Source organism: Staurois parvus, unplaced genomic scaffold (assembly GCF_062004578.1).
Source record: "Staurois parvus isolate SC_StPar_1 unplaced genomic scaffold, SC_StPar_1.0 ptg002528l, whole genome shotgun sequence".
Lineage (NCBI taxonomy): Eukaryota > Metazoa > Chordata > Amphibia > Anura > Ranidae > Staurois > Staurois parvus.
The window spans coordinates 112,442-127,940 of record NW_028320324.1 but is presented as its reverse complement, the minus strand read 5'-3'; the positions used below and the strand labels follow the sequence as shown (position 1 = coordinate 127,940).

The 15,499-nt window shown below is 48.8% G+C and overlaps 1 protein-coding gene across 3 annotated transcripts in view; it reads right to left on the bottom strand.

The window, feature by feature from the left end:
• The window catches only part of LOC149430683 (uncharacterized), a 33,667-nt gene extending 20,038 nt beyond the window's left edge, over positions 1-13,629 (bottom strand). For 2 of the 3 annotated variants that reach the window (XM_089666100.1, XM_089666101.1), the window contains exons 1-3: positions 13,494-13,629; positions 10,796-10,870; positions 8,365-8,649 (exon numbers count right to left, since the gene is read on the bottom strand). In XM_089666100.1, the coding sequence (XP_089522226.1) occupies positions 8,365-8,649; positions 10,796-10,870; positions 13,494-13,527 (394 nt within the window). In that variant the 5' untranslated portion in view covers positions 13,528-13,629. The remainder of the gene's footprint in view (positions 1-8,364; positions 8,650-10,795; positions 10,871-13,493) is intronic. The other variant, XM_089666102.1, reaches the window with a different exon arrangement.
• Positions 13,630-15,499: the final 1,870 nt, after the last annotated feature.

Here is a 15,499-nt window from a genome sequence, read left to right as displayed (position 1 = left end):
TACAGACATAGGTCTAGTGGCATGATCTGCTGGATTAAGTTCGGATGGTACATAGTACCATTGTTCAGGTTTGGAGGACCTCCTGATTCTCTCTATGCGGTTACTGACGTAAACATAAAATCGTCTTGTCTGATTGTAGATGTAACCTAATACGACCTTACTGTCCGTGTAATACTGAACTTCATCTATGTTGACACCTAGTTCTTCTTGTATGAAGTCTGCAATCTCCACTGCTAACACAGTCCCACAGAGTTCAAGTCTGGGAATAGTATGATCAGGCTTGGGAGCTAACTTAGCCTTACCAAAGACGAATCCAACGTGATTTTGCTTGTTGGGTTCTGTGACCTTCAGATAGGCGACCGCTGCTATGGCCTCTGTGGAGGCGTCCGAGAACACGTGGAGTTCCTTCTTTACGCTAGAAGTAAGTGAGGTTTTAATATAGCATCTTGGGATGTGGATCTCATCCAAAGCACACAAAGATTGCTTCCAGGCTTCCCATTTTTGCTCTTTATCGGAGGGAAGTGGGGTATCCCAGTCCTTGATGGTTTCAGAAAGCTGTCTCAGTAGGGATTTACCTTGTATGGCGATGGGCGCTACAAATCCCAGCGGATCAAATAGGCTGTTTACCACTGATAGGACACCACGTTTTGTGAATGGCTTGTCTGCACAACTTATTTGAAAACCGAAGGAGTCAGCCGAGAGATCCCATCTGAGGCCCAAGCTCCTCTGCACAGGTGGACTGTCCAGTCCCAGGTTAATGTCTTTGAATCCAGGTGCATGATCACCTCGCTCGAAGGCTCTCATTACGGTTAGACTGTTTGAAGCAATTTTGTGTAGCCTAAGTTTAGCTTGGTACAACATATTTTGAGTCCTTTTGAGCAGATCGATAGCCGCTTCTTCAGTTGGTAGCGATTTGAGCCCGTCGTCCACGTAGAAGTCTTTTTCCACAAAGTCTTTGGCATCTGTACCATACTCAGATTCCCCCTCTATTGCAGTTCTCCGAAGCCCGTAAGTCGCTACGGCTGGTGAAGGGCTGTTTCCAAACACATGTACCCTCATACGATACTCCATCATCTCTGCGTTGGTGTCATTGTCCTTGTACCACAGGAACCTGAGGAAATTCCGGTGGTCCTCTCGGACTACAAAACAATGGAACATCTGTTCAATGTCAGCAGTGATGGCGACAAGCTCTTTCCTGAATCTCATCAGCACTCCGACTAGGTTATTAGTCAGATTAGGACCTGTGAGGAGAATATCGTTAAGAGATACACCTTGATGTTTGGCGCTTGAATCAAAGACAACCCTAATTTGATTAGGTTTTCGTGGATGATATACTCCAAATGAAGGCAAGTACCAGCACTCGTCGTCCTTCCTCAAGGATGGAGCTGGTTCTGCATGGTTGTTACGGAATATTTTATCCATAAAGGCAACAATGTGTTCTCTCATTTCAGGCTTGCTGTTCATGGTACGCTGAAGAGAGTTAAATCTAGACAGAGCTTGTTCTCGGTTGTTCGGGAGTCTTACCCTGTTAGCTCGGAAGGGTAACGGAGAAACCCAGTGATTGGTTTTGTCTTTAAAGAACTCACTGTCCATTATCTTGACAAATTCTCTGTCCTCTACTGACAAGGCTACTTTATCGTCGTCCTTGGTTGTATGAAAGACTGATCTCCCCAAGTTGTCGGCAAAGAGGGGAGTAATGACGTCAGGTAGTTGTACGAGGCCTAGAGACTTCTCTCTCACCTCATAGTGATGAGGACATGGCTTAATGCAAGTTGTGCGTCCATCTGCACGCACGTACGTTTTGAAGGAGTCAATTCCTGGTTGATTTAAGCATACATTTCCTATGATTACCCATCCCAAGTCCAGTCTCTGGGCATATGGCGCATAGTCAGGACCATTACACTGTTGACGCACCTTGTGTACCCTTAGATTGTCTCTGCCGAGCAGGAGTAGAATCTCGGCGTTGATGTCCATAGGTGGGATAACGTTGGCTAGGTGCCTTAGGTGAGGTTGGTGAAATGCAGCTTCTGGGGTAGGAATCTCATCCCTATGGTTGGGTATTTGATCACATTCGATCAGCGTCGGTAAGGGTATTTCCGTATCCCCACTGACAGGAGAAGCGATGAATCCTTGTGCCCTTCTGCCGCTAGTCTCTATGCGGCCCGAGCAGGTGTTTAAGGTATAGGGTTCGGATGGTCCCTTTATTCCAAAGGCTTCAAAGAATTTAGGACCTGCTAGGGACCGGTTACTTTGGTCATCAATGATGGCATACATTTTTACTGCCTTTTCTGGTAGTCCCTCTGGGTAGACCTTGATCAGGCATATTCGGGCACAACATTTCTCGCACTGGCCCTCCCCACATACATCCAAGCATGAGCAGGAAACAGCAGTCGCTGCATTAGCGTAATTTTGGGGCTCCCCGCCATGACTTGGAGCAGGACTGGTGGTGATGGCAGTGGGTGAATCTCTGGAGAGTGGGATTGGGTGCATAGCTGAGGGATGTCTTTCGCTATGACACTCCTCACACTTGATGACAGATTTACAGTCCTTAGCCATGTGCTCCAATGAAGCGCAGCATCTGAAACATACCCCAAGCTCGGTGAGGATTTTCTTGCGCTCCTGTATGGTTTTGGATCTAAACCCTCTACATTTGTTCAGAGAGTGTGGTTTTTTATGAATGGGACATTCACGATTGAAAGTCTTATCTCCTGATGAGGTAGTGTACTGTTTACCCGTGGGTACTGCAGGAGATGGTAGGTTAGTCTTTCTAACACTCACGCTGCTCTTGAAGTCTCTGTGTTTATGCGTGATGCTTTCATACCTTGATGATGATGTTGCTGAAGCTGTAGTGTTGAGCTCCAGGAAGTCGAGGCTGGGATCATTCCTCATCTGGGACTGTTCATCGATAAACCTACAGAAGTGAATAAATGGGGGAAAGGTGATGTCATGCTCTCTTTTGTACCTTGAGACTGATGCCGCCCACTTTTCTTGCAGACTGTATGGTAGCTTCACGACAATTGGGTTCACTCCATGAGCTGTATCCAGGTAGCACAGCCCGGACAGACGAGGGTCACCCTTGGCAAGCTCCAGTTCCATGAGCAGATCACTTAAATCTTGAAGCTTCTGGACATCCTTGAGATTGATCCTTGGAACGTTCTGCAGTCTCTTGAATAGGGCCTTCTCTATTGCTTCTGCACTGCCGAAGGTACGTTCAAGTCTCTGCCAGGCGGCAGCGAGACCTGCTTCTGCTTGTCCCATGTAGACAGTTCTGAGGCTCTTGACGCGATTTGTGGAGCCTGGGCCCAGCCATTTGATCAAGAGGTCAAACTCCTGCTCTGCGGTTAGGTTGAGGTTAGCGATGGCGGCCTTGAAGGTTGCCTTCCAAGCTCTGTAGCTCTCTGCACGGTCATCAAATTTTGAGAGACTGGTGTTGATTAGCTCTCTGCTCACCATAAACCTGGCAAACTCAGACATATCTGATTTCTCACTGCTTGTTGCCATGACGACTTGTGATGCCCCTGGGGCGTATGGGCTGCCTGGCGTGAAAGGGTGAGATGCTTCCGGGTAGAATGATGTAGCTGCAGGGTTAAGCTTTCGTTTAGCCTCTGTATATTGTGATGACTGCTGCTTGAGCTGTGGAGGTAGGCCAGAAAACGCCTGATAGCGATCTTTCTGTAACAACCGTCTTTGAGAGGGCACATCCGGGTAACGGTTATTAGGTTGCTCGGGTGCTGTGGGTGGCACTGGTACCGCAGGTAGAGCTGACTTGGAGGTTTCAGTGTTGTCGGCTTGGACGGTACTACAAACTGGGGGTGGCGCAGATAACTGATTCAGTACATAGTCACTGGTGCGATCAACTGGATCATCTATCTCCTGTGGTAGCGAGCAGACTGGATCAAGACCTTGGCTCAATGCTTGCTCGAGTAATCTTACTTTAGCTAATGCAATTTCCCCCTGCATCTCTGATTCGAAAATCTTTATTCGAGCCTCTGCTTCCGCTTCTGCCCTCTTGGCCTCTGCTTCTGCCTGTGCCCTCTTGGCCTCTGCCTCTGCTTCTGCCCTCTTGACCTCTGCCTCTGCTTCTGCCCTCTTGGCCTCTGCCTCTGCTTCTGCCCTCTTGACCTCTGCCTCTGCTTCTGCCCTCTTGGCCTCTGCCTCTGCTTCTGCCCTCTTGGCCTCTGCCTCTGCTCTTGCAAGAGCTTCCTTTTCTGTGAAGGAGCGTCTCGCTTTGGATTGCTCTGCGTTTATGCGGGCCTCTAGTAATCTGTCGCTCAAGGCTGAGCTTCTTGAGCACGATGATTTGTATGACCGAGAGGAATGTTTAGATGAATTTGATCTGTGTGATCTAGTTTCTTGCAAATGAGAGATACGGAGTTCCGCTTTACCTTTAACATCCAGCACCATGACGTCTCTTTGTCTGGCTATTGATTCTGCCTTGCTCAGTTCTGATAGGGCTTCATCGATATTGGAGTCTTTTAGAAAGGTTATATACCTTGTGGACAGTCTCTTGTATCTTTCTTGAGCTGTGTCCAGCCGCCCGATGGCAACTTGTAAGCTTGTGGCATCACCTGAGGAGGATTTAAGTCCGGACATGAGGGAGGAAACTCGTTCCCATTGCTCCTCCAGGTTATCACATAGCTCATCTTTCGTGGTGTGATAATTTTCAGTGACCTTTACCGTCGGTTTGAGAGAGCGTCTTGGTCGCACGACTTGTTCTGCTGGAAGTGTGGATTCTGTTCCCTGCCCTTCATGATGATCAGTATCAGGTTGCATTTGCTTTATTTCATCACTGGGGAACTGTGCAAAGTCCTTTTCGGACATTTTGACTTAAGGTGCGCTGTCTCTTTAAGAAAATGAACTTTTGAATTGGGGGCTGAAAATCGCAGTACAGCTCCGATAGGGCACCTTGACAAAATTTCTAAGATATTTAGAATGAATTGCGGGGTTTTGCGGCGGCCACGGCAGTGTAAGGAACGTGCATAAACAGTACTTCTATTATGCGAGCAAAAGTTAATATAGGACTTTAGGAATGGCTTGGAGGACTTCCAGGCGAGAGTATAGATACTGCGTATGTGCAGTGCTTCCGCATAGGCTTGTGGAACGTGCACTGTAGCCGGGCAGATTTGCTGCAAGTGGGCCTGTTGCTAGGGAGATTCCTGAGTGTGGTACTGGACTCTGAGGGAATCTGTAGCGGGGTATGGACTTTAAGGCAGTTTTTGACTGTTCTGTCCCCACATGAAGGCGAATGAAGGTATAACTGATAATGGCTGTGTAACTTCCTACCTTCGTATCCAAGCAGTGGAGCAGACCGGACCGGCAGATGTTCAGGTTAGATGGATCCAAACGTATACACGGGAATGAAATCAGCGTGGGTTTATTTGGTCCAAAATACAGCGACAAACAGTGATACAATACTGTAAGGTAGTAGGGGTATTGATGCTGTCCTGTGATATCTTTCCTGAGGCTAACTGCTGGTCAAAAACTGATGCCTTCACAAGCCCAGGGTATTGAATGTCCTGTCACACAGCTATATAGCAGATAAAATGGCTGCAGGAAGTGACCAGGACCAAGGCTTGCCTAAAACCACGCCCAGCAGAGGAAAAACTTACTAGCTATAACAGAGGCATGCAGCATGCAAATTCTGGCCAGCAGATGGCAGCAACAGATCAAGACATAGAAACAAACATGGTGAAATAAGAATTGGTGATACAATGCACAGTTAAATAACAAATATGAGGGGAACAGCACAGTCTATGACTGGTATACATAGAAATGTTCGGTGCTCGCCTGCGGATCCTAATCATGGACACAGCAATGTTTGTAGGGAAAAGACCAAAACTTTTCATGTGTCTCATTTGGAGTAAAACGATCGATGCAAAGTGACATCCCCCGTAGGCAGCAGACCTGTATCCTACCATCTATGGAACAAATTAATCCTAATACACCTACAGTATGGATACTGAAAATACATTGATGTCAACACTCAGAGTGGATTGGAGGAGCGAGGAAACGTCTTCACATTACGGGACAGTTCCAGCTAAATGTTTTGTTTTATTTAGTTTTGTTATTTAAATAATTTTGTTTCGTTTATTTGTTTTTTAATTCAATTAAAATTAAATTCGTCCGAATTCAGAAAATTCAAATCGAAATTCGAGTTCAAAATCCAGCTGAATGTAGACATGTGCAGAACAAAAAAAATTTGTTTAATTGATTAAATAATTTAGTTTCGTTTAATTTGTCTTTCGGAATTTGTTTCATTTAATTTCTTTGTTTTTTAATTCAATTCTAATTCCATTCAACCGAATTCAGTAAATTCAAATCGGAATTCGAATTTGAAATGGCATTCGAATTTGAATTTATTCTATTCGAAATTCTAAATATGGAAGATGGGTTTATTCTTTCTATTTTATGCTTTTCTATTCTACTCTATTGTTTTTTTCTATTCTATTATTTTCTATTTTTTCTATTCTAGTCTATTCTAACCTATTTGAATTCAAAATGATTCTATTTTAAATTTAAAATTTTGGAAACAGTTATATTCTTTCTATTTTATTCTATTCTATTCTATTGAATTCTGTTCTGTTACAGTGCCTTGAAAAAGTATTCCCACCCCTTGAAATTTTCCATATTTTGTCATGTTACAATGTATCCCCCCCCATGTTGTCATGTTACAATGTATTCCCCCTCCCCCCTGAAATGTCCCCCATGTTGTCATGTTACAATGTATTTATCGGGATTGGATGTGATGGACCGACACAAAGTGGCTCATAATTGTGAAGTGGAAGGAAAATGAGAAATGGTTTCCAACATTTGTGACCAATAAATCTGTGAGAAGTGTGGCGGCATTTGTATTCAGCCCCCCCCCCGGAGTCAATACTTTGTAGGACCCCCTTTGGCTGTAATTCCAGCTGCAGGTCTTTTTTGGGGATGTCTCTTTGCACATCTAGAGAGGGACATTTCTGCCCATTCTACTTTGCAGAATCGCTCAAGCTGTCAGATTGGATGGAGAGCATCTGGGAACAGCAATTTTCAGGTCTGGCCACATATTCTCCATTGGATTTGGGTCTGGACTGTGACTGGGCCATTCTAACACCTGAAGATGCTTTGATCTAAACCAGGCATCACTAAATGGCGGACCGTGGTCAGAATACGGACCGGGTGACAGTCCTGTCCACACCACTTAGCAGCCTGAGTGGACTCCTCTCCTCCTGCCGCTGCAGCTGTTGGAATTCTGGAGGAATGGCAGGGTGGACTCCTATTCTGTATGAACTCGCCTGCCACCGACGTAGTCTCTGCTGCCATTAAAGTCACAGCCGGGAAGAGGGCGGGAGGAATGGAAGGAAGGACTCCTCTCCTGAATGTACCAGCTTGCTGCCACCACTGAACTCAGGGCAAGGGGGAGATCAGGAGACACTGCAGGTCTACAGGGGGAGCGCGGGAGAAGAGTTGGGCAGCTCACGCCCCCAGAGGAGACCTTTTGTGCCTCCCGCCCTCCTCCCTGCTCTGAGTTCAGAGGCAAGACACTACATTCAGAAGAGGAGTCCTCCAACCTGACCTGTGGTGACCAATCACAATGCACTGCCAGGGCACAGCCTGCCGAACGCTCTTACCGTTCGTGTGTTCAGAGAACACACAAATGGCCGATGTTCGAGTCGAACTAATGCAGGCCATACACGGTTCGAATTCCGAACGATTTTTCGTCTGAAAATCGAAAACGTTCGCTCTGTAATCCGATGGCGCCATCAATGATTTCAAAAATTGGCCGACCGAGTCATAAAGTTCACCCCATAGAACAGATGAAAATTCTGCTCCTTCCAGGTCACGGCTCATGGCGCATATTCTTTTCGGAAAAACGATCGTACGATTTGACCATCATTGAGTCGAAAATCGGTTGTTTTTCACAGATTTTCCAACATGCCCGATCGCCGAAAAGGGGAGGAACCACGAAAATCGTCCGGTGCCATTGACCCCACTAACAGAGCGAAAATCGGCCGATTATTCTTAGGTCTGATTTTCGGACGAAAAATGGGTCGAATTTCAACCAATGTATGGCCAGGCTTTAGGCTCACTAAAAGATGCATTCTGATCTTTTGTACTAATTGATCCTCGCTTTTAGATTGTAAGCTCTGGGGAGCAGGGCCCTCTGTTTCCTCCTGTATTGGCTTGTATTGCACGTGTACTGTCTGTGCTCACGTTGTAAAGCGCTGCGCAAACCGTTGGCGAAATATAAATCCTGTATAATAAATAATGTGGAGCTTTTTACTGAATACACCGGCATCATCCCAACAATATACAAATGACAGAAAACTATATTTTTTTTCGTCCTTTTGGGAACATCCATGACCCATCAGAAGTCCCTTTTACCTGTATGGATGGCAGAGGTCATGTCAGTGCTGGCTGCAATGTCCACAGAACTCTCATCCGTCTGTCCGTCCATGTGTCCATCCGTGTGTCCGTCCATGTGTCCGTCCATGTGTCCATCCGTGTGTCCATCCATGTGTACGTCCGTGTGTCCATCCATGTGTACAACCGTGTGTCCGTCTGGGTGTCCATCCGTGTGTCCGTCCATGTGTACGTCCGTGTGTCCATCCATGTGTACGTCCGTGTGTCCGTCTGTGTGTCCGCCCGTGTGTCTGTCCGTGAGAGCATCTGAAAGTAAGAAGAGAAGAGCGAGGAGACCCAATAGACCTCCATTAGAAGTGGACGTAATGAAGCTTGGCAATGCCTTGTGTGTGTGTTGATTTTTCTATTTGTTTTAAAAGGGCTCAGTAGTACCCCAGCTCAGTATTAAGTCTGCTGAGCAGATCCCCAGCTCATTAATACCCCCGCTCAGCAGATCCCCAGCTCATTAATACCCCCGCTCAGCAGATCCCCAGCTCATTAATACCCCCGCTCAGCAGATCCCCAGCTCATTAATACCCCCACTCAGCAGATCCCCAGCTCATTAATACACCCGCTCAGCAGATCCCCAGCTCATTAATACCCCCGCTCAGCAGATCCCCAGCTCATTAATACCCCCGCTCAGCAGATCCCCAGCTCATTAATTCCCCCGCTCAGCAGATCCCCAGCTCATTAATACTCCCGCTCAGCAGATCCCCAGCTCATTAATACCCCCCGCTCAGCAGATCCCCAGCTCATTAATACCCCCCGCTCAGCAGATCCCCAGCTCATTAATACCCCCGATCAGCAGATCCCCAGCTCATTAATACCCCCCGCTCAGCAGATCCCCAGCTCATTAATACCCCCGATCAGCAGATCCCCAGCTCATTAATACACCCGCTCAGCAGATCCCCAGCTCATTAATACCCCCGCTCAGCAGATCCCCAGCTCATTAATACCCCCCACTCAGCAGATCCCCAGCTCATTAATACCCTCGCTCAGCAGATCCCCAGCTCATTAATACCCCCATTCAGCAGATCTCCAGCTCATTAATACACACGCTCAGCAGATCCCCAGCTCATTAATACCCCCACTCAGCAGATCCCCAGCTCATTAATACCTCCGCTCAGCAGATCCCCAGGTCATTAATACCCCCTCTCAGCAGATCCCCAGCTTATTAGCACCCCCGCACAGCAGATCCCCAGCTTATTAGCACCCCCACTTAGCCGATCCCCAGCTTATTAGCACCCCCACTTAGCCGATCCCCAGCTTATTAGCAACCCTCAGCAGATCCCCCAGCTCATTAGTGCCCCTTGCTTGCAGATCCCCAGTTCATTAGTACCCCTTGCTCAGCAGAACCCCAATTTATTAGTATCCCCGCTCAGCAGATCCCCAGATCATTAGTACCCTCACTGAGCAGATCCCCAGCTCATTACTACCCCCGCTCAGCAGATCCCCAGCTCATTAGTACCCTCACTCAGCAGATCCCCAGATCATTAGTACCCCCGCTCAGCAGATCCCTAGCTTATTAGTACCCCCACTCAGCAGATCCCCAGCTTATTAGAACCCTCACTGAGCAGATCCCCAGCTCATTATTACCCTCAGTCAGCAGTTCCCCAGCTCATTAGTACCCTTGCTCAGCAGATCCCGAGCTTATTAGTGCCCTCATTTAGCAGATCCCCAGCTCACTTGGTACCCTCACTCAACAGATACTGGGACACATTAGTACCCACATCCAGCAGCTGCCCTGCTCAGTAGTACTTGCATCTCTGCTGATGCCCTACCCAGTAGTACCCCCAGCTCCACTCAGAAGTAACCCCAAGATCTGCTGATCCCCTGCTCAGTAGTACCTGCAGCTCTTCTGATGTGAGTACTGATGACCCTGGGTAGAGAAGAGACTGTAGGAGATGGCTGTGAAGTGCTGCACATGCTTTCACCTGAGACTTCTGCGGACCATCCATTATATGTGATTAACTGTATATGTAAAGTGACTCCATATTGTATGTCCTTGTGATGTGACTGTCTTGCCATGACACTAGCAAAGTGCAATGAAGCGGTGTAGGGAGGATAGTATCTCCTGCTCAAGTTCCTCTCTTTTAAAAGAAACATGAATAATTACAGTACGTTCAGACGGGATCCCTCTGTGGATATGAAGGTCTATGGCCAGGAACGTCATGAGGAGGCCTACGAGAAGTAGCATGGCACAAGATGGTGGAGGGGTCGGCCTCAGCTGGTGGGATTGGGTTCTAGCAGGGCTGGAATGGGCGTAGGGCCTTGTGCTTGGGTGCCGGAAGTAGCCAACCACGAAGCCCCTCATATGCACTCTTAACCAATTGTCTTCAAAAAATGCAATTGTTTTCCTGTAAATCTGAGCCATTCATTCATAAATGACCTTCATTCACCAAAAGTCTCTTACCTTCATGGGTGACCATCTGCGGCTCCTCCGTGGTGAATCCAGCTGTGATGGGTGTGCTGGCCGCACTGACAGCCACTGAAAGTAGGGAAAAATAAGACAACCAATCAGTAGCCGTCATTCTTTTTTATAATTATGCTAAGGTGACTAAGATGAAATCTGATTGGTTGGGGAAGAGGAGGGGCGGAGGTTCCTGAAAAGTCCAGAAACTGCAAAGGGACAGTTCACACCAAAACGCGTTGTGGTGGGTCGCCATTTCAAGTTAATTTCACCCCAATGTACGCCCGCGGCGTCCTGCTACAGATCTCTGTTATAACAGGACATGTGAGGAGTGCTGACAATCTATTCAAATGTTGTGTTCAGGGGCGGACTGACAACTCATGGGGCCCCCGGGCAATAGGGGATCATGGGGCCACTGTGTCCTTGCCCACACTCAAACCACACCCAAAAAAAGCCTATGAAAGCCACCAGGGGCATTTCATGGGGCCCTCTACTGACCCTGGGCCCTTGGGCGGTGCCCGAGTTCCCAAATGGTCAGTCCGCCCCTGGTTGTGTCTACAGCACAGGAAGTGAAGGGAAGTGAAGATGCTTAATTTGAGGTATCGATGGTGCCATCTTATTGTCAGTGAATGGACAAGTGGCGGTATTGATGGATGATGCAACTTTATTGGTAGTGATTGGACACATGGTATTGATGGTGCCATCTTATTGCCAGTGATTGGACAGAGGTGCTAACATTCTAAATGGTTTACAGGTCTGTATACCCGCTGTGCCCATTATGAGGGGTTCCCACCTTCCCTGTGCTGAGTTCCCAGGTCTGTACACCCGCTGTGCCCATTATGGGGGGTTCCCACCATCCATGTGCTGAGTTCCCGGGTCTGTACACTCGCTGTGCCCATTATGAGGGGTTCCCACCTTCCCTGTGCTGAGTTCCCAGGTCTGTACACCCGCTGTGCCCATTATGAGGGGTTCCCACCGTCCATGTGCTGTGTTCCTGGGCCTGTACACCCGCTGTGCCCATTATGAGGGGTTCCCACCGTCCATGTGCAGAGTTTCTAGGTCTGTACACCCGCTGTGCCCATTATGAGGGGTTCCCACCGTCCATCTGCTGAGTTCCCAGGTCTATACACTAGCTGAGCCCATTATGAGGGGTTCCCACCATCCCCGTGCTGAGTTCTTGGGTCTGTATTCCCATGGTGCCCATTATGAGGGGTTTCCACCATCCCTGTGCTGAGTTTCCATGTCTGTGCACCTGCTGTGCCCATTATGAGGAGCTCCTTCGCTGGGTATTTGATGTATTTTGTATTATGGAGAATTTATTAGGAGGAACATGATGAACACAGGTGGATGGGAAATCTGTTGTAGTATTCAATACATATAAGAAAACAAGAGGCTTCCACAACCACCAGGCCCTATCATCATAAATCATCTTTTGGGAAGACTGACCCTTTAAATAGGCACAAACATTTCTTTGATTTGCTCTTGGCATCCTCTTAATGTTTTCTTTCCATCAAACATAAAGGTCACAGTTGTGGAGGGCAAAGCAGTGGATGGGAGTCCAGAAGAGAGGTAGTTAGGAGGCCAGAAGAGGGGTAGATGGGAGTCCAGAAGAGGGGTAGAAGAGAGGCCAGAAGAGGGGTAGATGGGAGTCTACAAGAGGGGTAGATGGGAGGCCAGAAGAGGTGTAGAAGGGAGGCCAGAAGAGGGGTAGAAGGAAGGCCAGAAGAGAGGTAGATGGGAGTCCAGAAGAGGGGTAGAAGAGAGGCCAGAAGAGGGGTAGATGGGAGTCCAGAAGAGGTGTAGAAGGGAGGCCAGAAGAGGGGTAGATGGGAGTCTACAAGAGGGGTAGATGGGAGGCCAGAAGAGGTGTAGAAGGGAGGCCAGAAGAGGGGTAGAAGGAAGGCCAGAAGAGAGGTAGATGGGAGTCCACAAGAGGGGTAGATGGGAGACCAGAAGAGGGGTAGATAGGAGTCCAGAAGAGGGGTAGATAGGAGTCCAGAAGAGGGGTAGATGGGAGACCAGAAGAGGGGTAGTTGGGAGTTTAGAGGAGAGGTAGTTGGGAGTCCAGAAAAGGGGTAGATAGGAGTCCAGAAGAGGAGTAGATAGGAGGCCAGAGGAGGAGAAGATGGGAGTCCAGAAGAGGGGTAGATGGGAGTCCAGAGGAGGGATAGTTGGAAGTCCAGAGAAGGAACAGATGGGAGTCTAGAAGAGAGGTAGATAGGAGGCCAGAAGAGGGGTAGTTAGGAGGCCAGAAGATGGGTAGATGGGAGTCCAGAAGAGAGGTAGATGGAAAGCCAGAAGAGGAGAAGATGGGAGGCCAGAAGAGGAGAAGATGGGAGGCCAAAGAGGGGTAGATGGGAGTCCAGAGGAGGGGCAGATGGGAGTCCAGAAGAGGGGTAGGGAGAGTCCAAAAGAGGGGTAGATGGAAGGACAGAAGAGAGGTAGTTAGGAGGCCACAAGAGGGGTAGTTGACAGCCCAAAGGAGGAGTAGATGAGAGTCTAGAAGAGGGGTAGTTGGGAGTCATGAAGAGGGGTCAGGGGGAGTCCAGAAGAGGGGTAGTTGAGAGGCATGAAGAGGTGTCGGGGGGAGTCCAGAAGATGGGTAGGGGGGAGTCCTGAAGAGGTGAAGTTGGGAGCTAAGTGCTGGGAGGAGCAAAGCTCTACCTAGAAAGGATTCGGAGAATGGAGAGAAGAGACTTACAGGTCACATGAGCGAGCAGCAGCAATAGGTACATGGCTCCGGGTGGTAGAGGGCTCTTCACCCTAATCCTGGCTCTGCTTCCTCTGATGCTGTTATCCCCGGCACTGCTACTAACTATGTCTGCTGCTGCTGTGTCATCCTCACCACGGCTGGTAACCACCTCCAAACATACATCTGTCATATGCTGAGTATAGATAAGCAGCAAAAGTTCTATCAGCCCTTCCAGACTTATCTCCCATGTTACACCAACAGCTCCTTCACAGCTCTCAGAGCATTACGTTACCAGGATCCAACTTTCCTGAGATGTCATTTGTGTCAGCCGCAGACATATACATGGATGCCTGGCTCAGCCATATGCAGAGGCGGACTGCCCAAGGGCCCGGGGTCAGTAGGGGGCCCCATGAGAAGCCCCTGATACCTTTTTCATAGGCTTGTTTGAGTTTGGGCAAAGACACAGGGGCCCCATGATCCCTTATTGCCCCTGGTCCCATGTCTCCTACCTCCCCTCCATTCCCTGTAATAGAAGAAGGATTATACTCCCCTCTCCGGTGTCCTGTGTCTCCTACCTCCCCTCCATTCCCTGTAATAGAAGAGGTATTATACTCCCCCCTCCGGTGTCCCGTGTCTCCTACCTCCCCTCCATTCCCTGTAATAGAAGAGGTATTATACCCCCCTCTCCGGTGTCCCGTGTCTCCTACCTCCCCTCCATTCCCTGTAATAGAAGAGGTATTATACTCCCCCCTCCGGTGTCCTGTGTCTCCTACCTCCCCTCCATTCTCTGTAATAGAAGAGGTATTATACCCCCTTCTCCGGTGTCCCGTGTCTCCTACCTCCCCTCCATTCCCTGTAATAGAAGAGGTATTATACTCCCCCCTCCGGTGTCCCGTGTCTCCTACCTCCCCTCCATTCCCTGTAATAGAAGAGGTATTATACTCCCCCCTCCGGTGTCCCATGTCTCCTACCTCCCCTCCATTCCCTGTAATAGAAGAGATATTATACCCCCCTCTCTGGTGTCCCGTGTCTCCTACCTCCCCTCCGTTCCCTGTAATAGAAGAGGTATTATACCCCCCTCTCCGGTGTCCCGTGTCTCCTACCTCTCCTCCGTTCCCTGTAATAGAAGGGGTATTATACTCCCCTCTCCGGTGTCCTGTGTCTCCTACCTCCCCTCCATTCCCTGTAATAGAAGAGGTATTATACCCCCCTCTCCGGTGTCCCGTGTCTCCTACCTCCCCTCCATTCCCTGTAATAGAAGAGGTATTATACTCCCCCCTCCGGTGTCCTGTGTCTCCTACCTCCCCTCCATTCTCTGTAATAGAAGAGGTATTATACCCCCTTCTCCGGTGTCCCGTGTCTCCTACCTCCCCTCCATTCTCTGTAATAGAAGAGGTATTATACCCCCTTCTCCGGTGTCCCGTGTCTCCTACCTCCCCTCCATTCCCTGTAATAGAAGAGGTATTATACTCCCCCCTCCGGTGTCCCGTGTCTCCTACCTCCCCTCCATTCCCTGTAATAGAAGAGGTATTATACCCCCCTCTCTGGTGTCCCGTGTCTCCTACCTCCCCTCCATTCTCTGTAATAGAAGGATTATACCCCCCTCTCCGGTGTCCCGTGTCTTCTACCTCCCCTCCGTTCCCTGTAATAGAAGAGGTATTATACCCCCCTCTCCGGTGTCCCGTGTCTCCTACCTCCCCTCCGTTCCCTGTAATAGAAGGGGTATTATACTCCCCTCTCCGGTGTCCTGTGTCTCCTACCTCCCCTCCATTCCCTGTAATAGAAGAGGTATTATACTCCCCTCTCCTGTGTCCCGTGTCTCCTACCTCCCCTCTATTCCCTGTAATAGAAGAGGTATTATACTCCCCTCTCCGGTGTCCCGTGTCTCCTACCTCCCCTCCATTCCCTGTAATAGAAGAGGTATTATACTCCTCTCTCCGGTGTCCTGTGTCTCCTACCTCCCCTCCATTCCCTGTAATAGAAGAGGTATTATATCCCCCTCTCCGGTGTCCCGT